Here is a 14933-nt window from a genome sequence, read left to right on the forward strand (position 1 = left end):
TTGCAGTTTTTGTAACATTACATGTAAAAATGTACAAAGATGATAAGTGCTCATAAGTCACTTCAGTATGGGATAAACTGATTTCATAGGTAATCAGAGAATTATGTCATTGTTTAAGGAGCTTAAATGATAATCAAAGATCACACAGCCTTTGTTAGGACTAGCAACTAATTAAAAGAATGATCAGTCTCTGAGAGATACATAGTTAAAGGCTTTAAAGTAATGGAATGCTATTTATTCTGAAACTTTGCAGTATCACTTAGAAATTCTCAAAAATGGATAACACCACTTGGATTTACTTTACAAGTCGTGTGACGCAAAATTTAGCTTGAAGTGTGCTGTCAGGTGGTTAGATTAAACAAATTTATTTCCCATTAACAGTAATTTTGAAGAAGCTTTTCAAAACCAAAAAGGGTTTGACCAACTACTGTAGGTTCCCTCCAAAAATTATAACAATAAGTTAGAAGTATAGTTCTCTGTCATTTAGAGGCTCAAAGAAGATAGCTTCATACTAGTATGTCACAGCTAGATAGAATATTCTTTATGGCAACCTCAATATCTGAGCAACAAGAGTTTTTTTATCTGTTTTATAATACTTTTAAATTTTATAAGCGTTGTCCTTTTAAGAGGAAATTACAGCCTTCCCCATAATCAAATTGGAATTATTAAAATAGGAGATTGGCCATAATTTCAATCAGGATAAGACCTAAAATATACTTATGTGGTTCTTACTGTAACAAATGACCATGGGAAGATCTTGGAACATGACTTTCCTATGCTGGTCACTGAGCTGGGGAATATTTCATCTGACCACAAGCCACATCTATCCCTGTCAACTTAATGAGGGAATACACATTTAAGGAAACAAAAGGAAATGGCTCTCCCTTGGGACCTTGCATTGTTAAGTTGTCCCTAAGTGTTTTTAGTACATCTGTTTAAGGTTCATTCTCTGTTTCAAACTTAAAAAAAATGTCACTTAAAATTCCTAATAAGGAAAATCCTGGTTGGAGGAAGGAGTAAATACCATTTTCACCAATTTGTATCACTTCATGTAAAAAAATCAGTCATTAGTTTCATGATTCACAATTAGTTGCAAGAGATGAAAATAACTTCCAAACATGATCTAAAATGTCCTAGAAGATATTCTCAGGAATTCTGTTACAGCACTGTATTTTATAGCTGAAAAATATTAATGACAATGAAATTTACACTACTCCATTGTTTTGACCCTTTCACTTCTTATCTATGTGGCAAAGTAAAAGCCTTGAAATATGCAATACTATTTTCAAAGTGTGCTGAAAGAACCAGAGGCTCAGTGTATTTGCCCTAAGGCTGGGGTTTGGGCTTCCAGCGGTCAATGCTCTTTTGTGCTGTGTCCACGACACTGTTTATGAGGTATTTTGGAGTGATTTATGAGTGTTGCTTTTAGAAATCATATCCTCTGGTAGCCTGTATGTTTACAGGACACTTACTAATGTGCTGAAATGTAGATGGTGAGTTCTCATCATTGCTGGTATTTTCAAACTTTCAAAAAAGAACATGGTGAAGGGCAGGGGAGTTACATATGTTGGTGGTAAGGGAATCATGGAAGGGAAGCAGCTGCAGAGAGACTGAAGAGCATTCTAGGAGTTACATTGGCAAATTGAACTGCTATGCGTGGTTTTTTTTTTGAAGTGAAAATCATGATGAGGGAACTTGGCTGAATTCCAGTCCTATAGTAATAGGTGCAAGTGTTTAAATTGTTGCGAAATTACTTTAATCTTTGACATTGTTTTCCATTTCTAAAGTGCTAATGTACAGTGAAGTACAACAACAGTAAGGATTTACAGGCAAAATCAGTGGCAACTAGTACCCTGGAGAGGTACAAATAACACTGCACTGCTCTCGTCCACTCTCTGGCACCCATACATGCAGCTAGCACACAGGTATCACACACATTCATACATGTTTCCCCTGCCCACCCCCATATTTATACATTCTTTCTATATACATATGTGTTTGGCTGTTCCACAGCACTTCCACAACAGCTAAATAATTAGATGTGCACTTCCCTGGGTTTATGCAGCGCCTTCCCTGCATTCTGTTCTTGCTTTAGTAGCCTCTCTGGCAATTGACTGGTTAACCTACACTACTAAGTGTTAGCCCCTACACTTTGCTGCTCTTGTGATATGAAACTGCCTTACTGACTTCCTTCTAGGGCTATAGTGAGAAACTGTGCAAAGGTCCGTTTCTTCACCTGGGCTAGACATCAAACGGGTTAGTGTACAAAGAGAACAGACTGTTCAGAATCTGTTCATTCCAGAATCATGTTTACTCTACAGTCAGTTTTGCCATTCAGTGTGTCACAGATGGTCTCATGGTCCTCACTGCTGGAAGCTTGGCTGCCAGCAGGAATGTGTCCATTGCGCTCTGTTAAGAGATTGAAGGTAAAGAACTGGTATGGGTCCTTTTGTCTGCTGCCTTCCTGTAAGGGGCTCAGGAAAGAGTTGGAGTTTTTCCATTCTTGGAACGTGCACATCTCCATATGCGGGTGAGTGATTTTGCTCAGGTAGCCAGGGCTGGGAGATGCTGAAGATAATGTCCTCTGACTGCCACTTAGGAAACTCCCGCTGTCTTCCAGAGAGTCCTTCCTAGGATGTTCAAAAGAGCACCGATTCCAGTTTCTGTAGCTGTAGGCCCACCAGCCCAACTGCTTTCGACGGTGGCACTGACATTTTAGGATCTGTATAAAAGCCCTCTTGAACTCTTTGCTTGAGCAAGGGTAGATGATCGGATTCAAGCAGCTGTTAAAGTAGCCAAGCCAAAAAATCACCTTGAAGATCGTTTCAGGGGGCTTCAGAGCTGAAAACAGAGATCCTGTCCAAATGAAACAAGCAGAGACAATATCTGAGATAATTGGCTTGCTTGCCGTTAGGAAGCGTAAATGTCGCATCAGATAGCAGTTAGAATCTGCTTACTAAAAATCTTAAATGCATGTTGCTTTAATTTTTGGTCTTTTGGTAATAAAATGTTATTTTTATTATTTTTAAAGCTAATAAAGAAATGTTTTCCACTATCTGAAAGCTAAAGGATCACGTAACTAATGTAGTATTAAAAAATAAAAACTAGTCCTTTTGTTTATATGTACACATCTGTTGCACTAACATCTATTGATCCCAATGAAAGATCAAACCTCCATTGTCCAAGCTGCTGCACAATGCACACGGGGAATAAGGTTGTGCCTTTTTCAAAGAGCTTTTGAATACCATTTTTGCAGAAAAAGATCTAACTGTTCCCACGCTTTTCGGAAGGAGTACGTCCAGACATACCTTATAACTTCTAATACATTCTCTGGCAGCTCCTGAACATCACCCTATTTATCTAGATTATTATGATAGTACAAACCTCTTGAAACCTGAAGTTAATTGTGGTACTTCCCACATCTCAGGTATTCATAAAAATGGTGTAACCCGAACAAAGAGGTTATTTTATGAATACTTCTTCTTCTGTTCACAATCAAATAATTTCCCTAAAGAGGCTGCCCAAATGAAAAACTCCTACTGAGAAATGCATTTAATGTACTTTTAGTATTAAAAACATGCAATTGATCATCTAAATTTAGCAAATGGGGCTTTATAAAAGAATGTTTGACACTTTTAAAGCAAAACAGGCATTCAACAGTTATCCAGCTGGGAAAACACCTTTGTGTCTGGCTCAAGTAATCAAAGAGCGGGGATTCAGGAGAGAATTCTATCTCAAGAACTGGAGTTAGATCTGAAGAGTGTTTCAAATGGAAGGTGACACTCAAGCCTGAATGTCACATCTCTGAGAAGAGCGACCTTTTACACTGGAGTGGTTTCAGATTCCCTGGGCTGTGAAAGCAGCTGAGTCAGTTATGACTGTCAGGATGCCTTAGTGGGGAGGGATATGATTCTAGGCATATTTCCCATCTCATAGCAATGTAGAGGCCATGGCTTGGGCCTCAAAACTATGCAAAAGCACTTCCTAGCTTCTTGGGTAAATAGCTCTTAAATGCCACAGCAGATACCGCTGTTTACCTAGTTGACAATGCTGGCCTAGTGCTGACTACAGGGGTCTGAGTCTCCTTAGCTCACAAGCAAGCCAAAGGGAGGTAAGTATGTGTCATTCCTTGCACATCCACTGCCCTCCTGAGTGTGTCAACTAATCCCTGAGCTGGCTCAGAAGAGGAATTAGGATGCTGAGATGGCATCACCTATCTGGAGAGACTCTTCTTCCCCCTCGCTTGGGCAATAGGAGTCAGGAAAGATCCTGTGAATCCAGAATAATAGATTAATAGATTTTTTCCCTGGCAGTGCTTTAGGATGGTGCCAGCTAGCACTAGCTCTTCCTAGGGCCTCAGAGTTAAGCAACATGCTAGCCCTTAACATTAAAATGGAGGTTTTAAATTACAAGGTTCGTCGTATTTCTTTCATGACTCCTGGACTTTACTGACTTTTACTTCATGTGCAAGACTTTTGTGAGTTGAACCCATGTCCCTTATTGCTTTGTTGCTGCTAGTGATTTGCAGGGTTTGACCAACGCCTCTTCTGTCCATCTGATGGAGATCCTACACTGTCCTGATTGATACTGCAGAAAGTACAGAGTACAACACGTCTAACATCAGAGAAACTATGCACTGTATTTGATAAACTTCCGACAGATAAATCAAATCAATGCAAGCACTTAAAACTGTCTTGTGAGTCTTACATACTCTTTGATGAAAGATTCAGCGACAATTCCTGTGATTCTATGGAATAAGCCACTAAATAGGTGTTGAATTCTAACAAAGCTTTAGGAAAAGTTGATCTAAGTTTATAACTGCAGTCAAGATGAGGAAGATGTTCCAAAATCTCCCACATGCACAGTTGCAAACCTTTCCAGGATTCATTTTGTAAATAGTAATTGCTAATTTTCCCTTCAGTTTAGAGAAAGGAGAAGCTTTGTGACTTTACAAAAGAAGTACAAAGCAGGATTGTGTACAACAAAGAACTGTTTGGAGCTCATACTGACAAATTTCTGAAATTGATTTCTACAACTGTAGAATGTAAATGATTTTTATCTCTTAAAGCCCAGTAAACCTTGTGAAGTGGCTAAAAAGCTCTCATTTTTTCTTATGTGTGAATGTTGAAAGAGCAGTGGTGAATTTTTCCAGATCAGTTGGTTTGCCTTTCTCGCATTCTGTAACAATTGAAAATCTACACGACATAACCAGGTTTAAATATTTTTAGGTAGGTTAAATACGGACAGAGTAAATACCATGGTATAGTTTTCAATAAAATAAAAAAAATAAAGAAGTTTACTGAAAAATTTTGTGAAATTCCCTAAAGACAAATAAAGTGAGCTAAGCTATAGAGAAGAAACCTAGGAACCAAAGCAGATAAATGAGTTGTGCTGGTATAATCTATATCGCACATGAACCGACTAAACTACATACAGGAAAGACTAAGAGAGCAAGTAGGGAAAAGGTAAAAATCTGAGTGCTAAAAAATGGCTAATCTTTGCAAACTGCTTCAAGAAGTATGTGTTCCTTAAAGAAAAAAAGGTAATGAACTTATGCTTATCTTTCATGATAATCTATTTTTCAAATACCACTTGAAAAAAATGACAGAAGGCCATTTTCAGCAGCTGCAGCAAATATTTTCAAAGCTCTTTAATATTAAAGGGCAGTAACACAAAAGAGCAGAGAATTTCCTCATAGCAGCCCTGACTCATGGAGGCACCTTGTGTTCAGGCCTGATTCTAGAAAAATTACTAAGCCCCAATCATTCATTTAAAAGTCATCATGACCCTATCTGAGTCATTAACAGAAAATCTGGAAATAGATCAGTTTGGAAAGCTATGTGGCCCTGTGATTTAAAAATAAAGATCAGTAGTTAGCATGTAGTAGAAAATTTTTAAAACTAAGAAATTCAGGAATAAATGTCAAGGAGTTAATGATGAGAACACTGATCATTAAACACTACTTCATTCTCCACTTTTTCCTGGTTCTGCAAACAGCACAATGCTAGTGTTGCTTGACTCTTAAATTATACACAAACTAGTGATTAAGTTTTCGCAATAAGACAAGGAAGTATTCTTTTCTGAACAAGGAATATTAATTTGATAAATAAGCGATTGATTTATAGACTGGTGTGTTAATTGCATGTATTTCAGACTGATGTATTAGAACTGGATAGAATTCTTCTGAATGCTTCTACCCTTCCTTTTATATATATATATATATATGTACACACACACATACACACATGTATGTAACTGCTCTGAAGGGAGATGGATTTCATCGATGAATTTCTCTCTATGGTATAATTTGCTATTCCTAGGTTTTTTTCAAAAATCGTGTGGTAGATGATATTCCAAGAAGGCCCTAGCATTAAAAGAGGTCACTGCAGTCCCAGTGAGAATAAGTTCATATACAGAAGCATGACTCATTTGCTCTCAGATAGCACTTCTCATCTGTCAATCATCCTGACTTCGTGCCATCCTCCTGATTTTACCACTGGGCAATCTGAGCTGGGGGAAGGTAAAAGCAATCAGCTGAAGGTCATGTACTAAATTATTTTCACCAGTAAGAAAGTTTTTGTTTTACCACAAATAGAAGCATGAAACCTGGCATGACTCTTCTAACCACTAGAACTCACCATGGGTAGTACAGCGCATTCAAGTAGTGTGTTTGGTGGGTCCTGCTACCTTTGCCACCACCAAGAGAAGTCGAATTCAAGAATATTTTCTGAGATTAACAGAAACTGGTTGATGTATGTGATCAGATAAATTGCTGGCCCTGCAGAGGCTATATGTGCTGACTACATGATTGTAGTAAAACTCTACCTATGAAGGGAACCATGGCTAATGAAGGGATCCTCCACCACCCAAAGCTATAGATGCTCTGAAATGTAGTAGTTTTGTAATACAACTTTCATCCTGGTGAAGGAAAAAGGACTGAGGAGAGACATGGCAATTTGTCTTTAAATATGTACCTGCAAAGGAGAAGGAAATTAAATTGTTTTCCATGTCCAAAGTGTCAAATATATGAAGCACAGTGATTTGAATTGCAGCAAGACAAACTGAGATTATGGAATGGGAAATACTTTCTGTCTTCCAAGATAGGAAAATTCTGGAACATACTGCCTAAGAAGGGTGTAAAAAGTCCAACCCTGGAGACTCTTAAAAACAGAGTGGACACACATCTACTGATTTATGTATAGCTAATCCAGCCTTTGGTTTGGAGGATGCCATGAATGACCTTTTCAGATCCCTTCTAGTCCTACTTTCTCTGATTAACTCTGCAGAATATAATTGTGTTCATCCGGAAAACGTTACGGCTTAAGTTCTGGCACCCCAGCAGAGTTTTACATTTTCAGTACTGGAATCCCACTGACACTGTAGTCTTAGATCCCCTTGGTAAATATATCCATTATTTAGGTTGAGGATTAACTGTTAGAAAAATGGAATGTCTGAGACAGATACTTATTTGGGCACTTATTCTCTTCAGGGCTTTGGAAAGTTTCTGAGTTTTTGTGTTCAGTCCCTCCTTCCTCAGTGGGTGGAATCCCAGCCTGAGTTTTCTACAGAGAGAAGAAAAGCTGTTCTTTAGTATCCAGAAGGTAGTTTAGATGGATGTCACTATACAAGCCACGTACTTCTAAATATAGTTTAATTTGGTGACTGTTATGCAAAGCTTTTCACCATATAAAGATATGCAAAATATTTTGACTAGCTTGTATATTTTTAACATTATCCTTTTCCCTACCTTGTTCTTGGAATAACAACAGTGCCTTTTATTTAGTTGCACACATGCTTTACCTCATAATTAACCTGTCAGGGCAAACAACTGCAGGCTCTTTTGGTACCTTGATAAAACGATAAAGCTAAGCCTATTAGACACACTCTCTAAACATCAGACTAATATTTCCTCTCTAATCTCCAGCTACTTTCCCATCACACTCTGATAAACAGATTAGATATTTCCCTGTACTGGTTTAGATTGCTTTTCAAAATGGCTGGAAAATTTTGTGTATGATTATCTCCTCAGTGATTTATTTATGATGGGGGTAGCCAGAGTGACTTCCCTACTCAAACTGATCTCTCTCCTGATGCTTCATGTTTAACAGCTTCACTCTGAGTGTATGTTTTCTATTTTCTTTTATTTTTCTGCACTACACCCTGTGATTTATTAAACACAGCACCAGAGTTTTACCTCTGATTGCACCATTGACACCAATGAAGTTTTTGCAAAGTCTGTGTCCAGCACAAATGGAGAACAGGAAATATTTCAAAAACTCAATCAGCTTGATCGGTTTTGGTTGTTAGCTGGTTAAACCATTAGTTTAACCAGCTGTGCTCACCAGACTTGATAGAGCTATTCAACTTGGAAATACACTGAGCAACAGCAAATATCATAAAAAGGAATTAAGAAGTATTTTATTTAGTAAAAGCTAATTTCTTTTAGGGTCTGTCTGGATCTTTATAATGAATGCTTTATTACACAGAAAGTAAGTAAAGCACCCTCAATGAAATTAGGGAACATTGTGGAAAACAATTTGCCATATTAATTGTCTTCACATATTCTGCAGAATATCTGGCCAGAACATCACTGAGACATTAAAATTCAGAGTCCACTGGAGTCAGTGGGAGTCTTTGAAAGCCTGTGTAAAAGTTCATGAGGACTTCAGTGGACTTTGGAAGAGTCCTTAAAATAGCAGGGTGAACAGCAGGAAAATTTTCTGGACTGGCTTAATCCCAATACTCTTAATTAAGGAAAACCGTGCACTGAAGCAGGTTTTGATGTAGCCCTCTGCAGAGGAGAAACACAAACACACACACACTCTCTCTCTCTCCCTCTGTCATTCCTGCTGCAGCTGTAACTGCTGGTAGCTGCCAATGGCTGAGTTACTGCTGCTTCTTAATGAACAGGGAAAGCTCAAGTGCTACATGTGGGTAGGTAGTAAAATTCTCCCTGTAAAAGTAATAAGCTGCCTCTGACCAGAGTTGTTACGAATATGATTTTAAAGAATGGGGAAAGGATGTGTTTGCCTTTCATTTAAGCTTTCTGTGGTCCTTTTTACCACATGCTTAGCCAAGTCAGCATGCCAAGGTTTTAAAGCTAATTGGATTTCTAAAGCTCCTGATTTCTTTCCTTCCAGCATTCATTGTTTGTTTACATTCCCCTGGACTTATTTAATATAGGAAAAAAACCCACAGTTTACAAACAGTAGAGGATGAAATAGGGAGTATGGTTATAAAATTAAGAGTTGATCAAGCCGTGAGGGACTGCGGGCCTTCTGGAGAAGAGGGTTAGGATAACAGTGAAAAAAGATCTTGAGAAATAGGAAAAGCATCCAAAATCAACAGAATAAAATTCAATAAAGAAAATGAAAGGAAAGATGGTTAAATTACAACTTCTACAAACAAGTAATGATGGCTAGCATTTAGTTGTGGTTTTTGAGCATGTTGGTGTCTCTGTAGGATGCCTTGGGCTGCATATCCCAGCAATGCCTGGGCTGCCATGCTGGGGGACACCGTGGGAATCCACAGTAACCCCGCAGTCACCAACATGGTGCAGAGCTACGCTTCTGTGTTTGTTGGTAACTTGTGTGTGTGTTAGGGGAGAGCACTTTGCTGTTGAGGAAGGAGAAATACCAAATTAGGAATAACTGACTAGATAATGATATTGCAGAAGATAATGTGAGAGAAATACAAATACAAATATGATGCAATTGCAAGTACAGCAGTTCTCATTCTTCATTGTATTAATAGGTATGTTACATATATTTCCAAGGATCTAGGCCAGCTATTAAGAAAAGTCCTGAACAGACTACCTATAGCAGTTGCGGGATTCTCTTTGCCGGAGCCTTCTGTCCCTACAGTGAGCAAACGCTTGTGAGGGGTGATGAAGTTTTGATGAAGGGGTGATGAAGGGTTGGATCATTCAACCAGTCCTCAGCCCCTGAGTCTTTCATTTCCCTGTTTTCCAGTTGAGGCAAGGAAGTCACACAGAGAAATCTCCCCTAACTGTCCTAATAGGGAAAAAGTGGTTTATACTCATTCCTCCACCCCATCCAAAAAGGGATGTCTGTTAATAAACGTCTGCAAACCAATACATTATTGATATTAACTAAGCTCAGTAACTCCTACCAATCTAAGGCCTGATCCTGTGTAGACAAGTTCGTAAGCAGGCAAATGAAAGTAGCAGACATACACAAATGCAGAATCTGACCATAAAGATCCCTTATGTATATGTTCATGAGTAAGAGCGAAACCCAAGAAAAACATTTTCCTTACTGTCTCATAGTCGGAGAAAGGTTATTGTTTCTGGGTTTTCTATCCTAATTAAAATTCTCAATTTCTTATCATCCACACTGTCTGTCTCTGATAAAGGGTGCCTCATATTTCAGATCAACAAATCACTTCTGTGAGACCTGCATCAACTTCATTCACAATGGCTCAAATTTGAGAGCCTTTTAAAGACTCAAAAAATATAGATTTATCTAGAATGGCCAAAATAAAACCAGGACTTTACCTCCTTTGAAGCTTTGCTGATGGAAATTGTAGTACAGATAGGGATCAGCTCTTTTCACTAAAACCCAGACTTGCTACGCTTCTTATATTATAAGCGATTGCAAAGCAGAGTCGGTACATTTACATTTTTAAAGGGACAGCGCCTACATATTTAACCGGAGAGCTACTAACATTGGTATTTGTGGCATGGTAAGATTGTCTCTGATTGACAGGCAGAAGTTAAGAGATAATCCATGATTTCCAGAGATTCTACTCTGGTCTGCAGTCCGTGACTGTCCTTCCTACGGCGTTATGCAAAAGATAGTGTTGATGCTTAAAGCACTGAGAGATGAAAATTATTTTTAAAAACTTATGGTACAACAGACCATTTGCAAGTTGGTGTTTAGAAGAGCAATAGAAAAGACACATAGGAGCTTTATTTGCCCAGCCCAGAAAGAAAAAGAAAGGGGAAAGCTGTAGTTTAAAAAAGAACAATAAAAAAAAAGAAACAGGATTTCAGTTTTTCATGCCTCACCCACAGTTGTCATATTAGCAAAATTCTGAGTATATCTTAAATAACAAAATATGGAGAGACAAGAGATGGAAGATATATGAGATATGGAAAAATTCCATCAAGCACTTACATTTTTGACACAAATCCCACATATCCTTGTATATACTAGTCTACCACCTCTCAGTCCAGAATAGCTGTGATGACTTACATCATGGAGAGAATTCACTTGTGTTTAAATTGTGTTGCCCTCACATAAATATGATAAAATCAAGATCAATTTTAGTAAGAATCTTGTTTGGTAGTCTAAAACTGACAGTAGATAGGGACAGAAACATGATATTATTGTTACTATTATTTGTTCAAAAGAGATACAGACTTTTGCGGTTTTCTAACTAAAAAGAATATGGGCCAAGTTTATGCTTGTTTTGCAAAGGATTAGCTGATTAAGGGAGCACAGAAAAGACATTTCATTTATTATACTTAAATATCTTCAATTACTGCACATGCTTTGATGTCTTTTTCTCCCCTTCTTGCTTCTGACATAAGTAAGGCAATCTGCCTTGGACATTGTAAGTAAATAATAGGACTCTAGCATGGAATTGAATAACACATCTACAAAGTTATTGTATGAACTTGTATTATATTTTTTCTCTTTTATTACTTAGAGTCTGATGGTTATTGCTTTGCAGTTTCTAGGTATCACTTGAAAGCCCATCAAAGTAGCTCAAAATTTTGCAAAGAGGAGGACTTTAGTGTAAACATACTAAAAACCTCATCACTTTTTGTTCATATCTGTATTTCACAGATAGATATACTAAAGAACATGCAGCTGAGATCCTGAGGTGTGGCCTCAATGCTTTAGGACTGTACGATCTATAACTTTACTTAGTGCTTCCATCATGACTGCCAACCTGAGCAATATCACATGTGTTTGCACCTGCCATTGGCATAAGGACCTTGTGTCCCCTGTCTCGCTGGATGCTGGATGCTGAAAGCAGTGTTTCCTCTGAAATTATCGCTTTTTTCCTATTTTTGATTTCAATAGTTTTGAGGTTTTCTGTTGCTGCCCAGTGGCTCAGTCCTGAATTATTTTTTTCTTGGAGCTTTCTGATCACCCAGCATAGGAGTTGCTGCCATCCCTGAGGCTGAATAGTTAACATGAGTTGATTTCTTTGTATTTTCTCTGTATTGCTTTACATATTTGTTTTTGTAAGACTGTACACTTTAAGATTTCCCTTTGTTCCTCCAACCTACAAATCAAAAACCTACATAGGAAGTACCCCAGAATTTGTGAAGTTTCATCTGCTTTGATAACAAAAAACTTTGTTCTAAAAAATATATGTCTGTAAATAAGTGATAATTTGCATTCTTTGCAAACCAAAAGGCTTAAACCAGGGCTTAAGGAAGGATATTTTAGTAGTAAAATGAATCATCTTGAAATAATGTAGTCCTCCACGTCTGGCAAAACATGCTGTACTGGTGAAGAAATGCCGTTATGATGTTTAGTTTTACAGGAATTGGCTAGAAAATAGGAGGAGCAGGTTCCTGCTATCACCTGTACAATTGAACATTGTACAAAAGATTGACCTGCAAGTGGGCAGAGGGTCAGATTGCCACATATATCATTACTTAGTCCAAATTCTGTATAACTATTAACTTGAGGGCATCAAATCTAGACAGCTAGGCTAGTTAGAGAGGGGAAGAGTGAGCAAGACACAAATGAGATGAAAGACAAACCAGGACTAAAGCCTTGCAGAAAGCAGAACCCAGTAGCATTGACAGCACTGGACCTAATGCCTTGAAGTGTTTCCCATGGGAAACTAAGTGGCTTAATTTGGTATTCTTGGTGCAGAGATGCAGAGGTTGGCCTGATGTAACATAAATCTACATACTGTACTTGAATAACATTTTATTTTAAGAATAATTTTGTATTGGCTGACCTGTAGCATGCAGAATATTTTTATGTTTTTTTTAAATTACTTTATAGAGAGGTTTCAAAAGCTTAATATATAAGGATAGTCAAAATAGTTGTATCTTCATTATGAGGCACTTGGGACCTTATCCTGCTGCCAGTTAAGTTAGAAGAATTTTGTTTCTGACGGCAGTGGATAAGATCACAGGTTTTGTGGGAGCAGGGAGAGTTAGGCTCAGAACTGGGAAGTCAATAATGCTCTGCTGATATCTACTGGAGTTAAGCAATAGGCTGGAGAAGTTAATATGCTTTGGTTAAAGTACTGGAGGTGGTGAGTTTTCCCTTTGGAGGGGGTGTGTGTGTCTGGGAGAAAATTGGCAAGCCACTCTGATACCTTAATTAACAGGAACGAGGCAAAACTTTTACGTAGTAGGCAGAGGGAAACATATGATCCTTCATTTTGGATTAATTTTTTTAATCAGAGCATTGGCATAAAATTGTTTAAATCCTTTGTTTAAAGGAGTGAATTTTAATGAGTGTTACCTTATTTCTAGTCTTTAGATAAAAATCATCTATTTTACTCAGCACTTTTCAGCAATGCATATATAATATAGTCCTGATGCCTAAGAAAGGTTTTGTATGAGGGGGAAGAAAAGAAACATTTATTTTAAAGAAGAAAGATACTTACTTTTCAAAGCTGAGTCACTGAATTTATGGCACAAGAAGTTGTCTCAAAAAACAAATATGTCTTCATTTTGTTTTTTATGTTATACCACAAATAATATTCAGTGGCAAGACAACTGTTTACAAAGCCATGGAGCATTTATGAATGTCCGCAAAAAGGATATTCTATAGCTCTATTGCTATCTGGAAAGAATATCTAGTAGCTACTGGAATAAAAACAAATTTCTCACATGATTCTCTTTGATACCAGTTTTGCTGCATCATCAGGTGCTTAATACTAATGGCAGCATGGTTTAGTCCTACAAAAAGAGATTGTGGGTCATTCTTTGCACTGAACATTTCATGATGCTCAGTACATCATAGTGTCAGTGTTGTAATTCCTCTCCGTAGCTCTATACAGAGCTCTGTCAGAGAGTTTTCCTTGCAACACCTTTTGATTCTTGCTTGAAAAACACCCTGTAAGTGTTAATACTATTTCTTTTCCTTTGTCATGGAATATTTATTTAAGCAATATCCCTGCTTTCAGCAACGCATTAGTTCCCAGTATATGTCTGACACCTGATGGAATAGTCCTTTGTCAGGAATATAAAAATGGGTAGCTGCAGAATATATTGGAATGCCAGAGTGGAAGAATTATAATTTTGGCTGAGAAACTAGTAGAAGAGCTGAGAACACTTTTAATATGAGGGAAACTCATCTACATATAAGCAGATTTGTTAAGATGTGGTTTTGGGCTGTTGCATAAATAACGTTTACTGACTTGTCAAATGTTTTGTGGTTGGATCCTCAGAGATTCAGAGCTGCTCTGCTAACGCCATTCTGCAGAGTCATGGCATTACTGATTGAACACAGAGCAAAAAAAAAAAAATTGTAAAGATGCGGATGTGAGGGTATGATTTGGGTTAAGGGTGCAAATACGAGGTGTGAAAAATACAGGCTAAGTAAGAAGCCAGTCATTCCAGTATAGTGAAGGTAAATATCTAGTCTGGACTAAGTAGCCGAAAAGGTATGATAGTCTGCAGTCCTGCACTGGTGAGCGAGTGGGTTGTGACTAAGCAGCCCAGGGCACCTATGGATAGTTTTGTAAATCATCAGTACCTTTTGGATTTTACAGTTTGCCTATCACTGAAGTTGATTCATACCACTGTGTGCTTTTTGTAAGGGTTCATAATAGCATTTCATTTAATTTTCTGACTTCAAGACACAAAGCAAAAGATTTCTGGTATAAAGAATGCAGCACACAGCAAGCTCCTTAAGGAGTCTTTCTTCACTGCTCTACTCTCTTCTCCAGTTAAGAATGGCTGCATTATGCCAGTCAGGAAAAGGTCT

The 14933-nt window shown here is 37.9% G+C and overlaps 1 protein-coding gene across 1 annotated transcript in view; it reads right to left on the bottom strand.

Moving 5' to 3' along the window:
- Positions 1-205: 205 nt before the first annotated feature.
- ADRA1B (adrenoceptor alpha 1B) overlaps positions 206-14933 on the bottom strand; it is a 31072-nt gene continuing 16344 nt past the window's right edge. Inside the window, exon 3 of the mRNA XM_074603985.1 lies at positions 206-2856. Coding sequence (XP_074460086.1) covers positions 2294-2856 — 563 coding nt within the window. The 3' untranslated portion in view covers positions 206-2293. The remainder of the gene's footprint in view (positions 2857-14933) is intronic.

The sequence above is a fragment of the Larus michahellis genome, chromosome 11 (genome assembly GCF_964199755.1).
Source record: "Larus michahellis chromosome 11, bLarMic1.1, whole genome shotgun sequence".
Taxonomy (NCBI): domain Eukaryota; kingdom Metazoa; phylum Chordata; class Aves; order Charadriiformes; family Laridae; genus Larus; species Larus michahellis.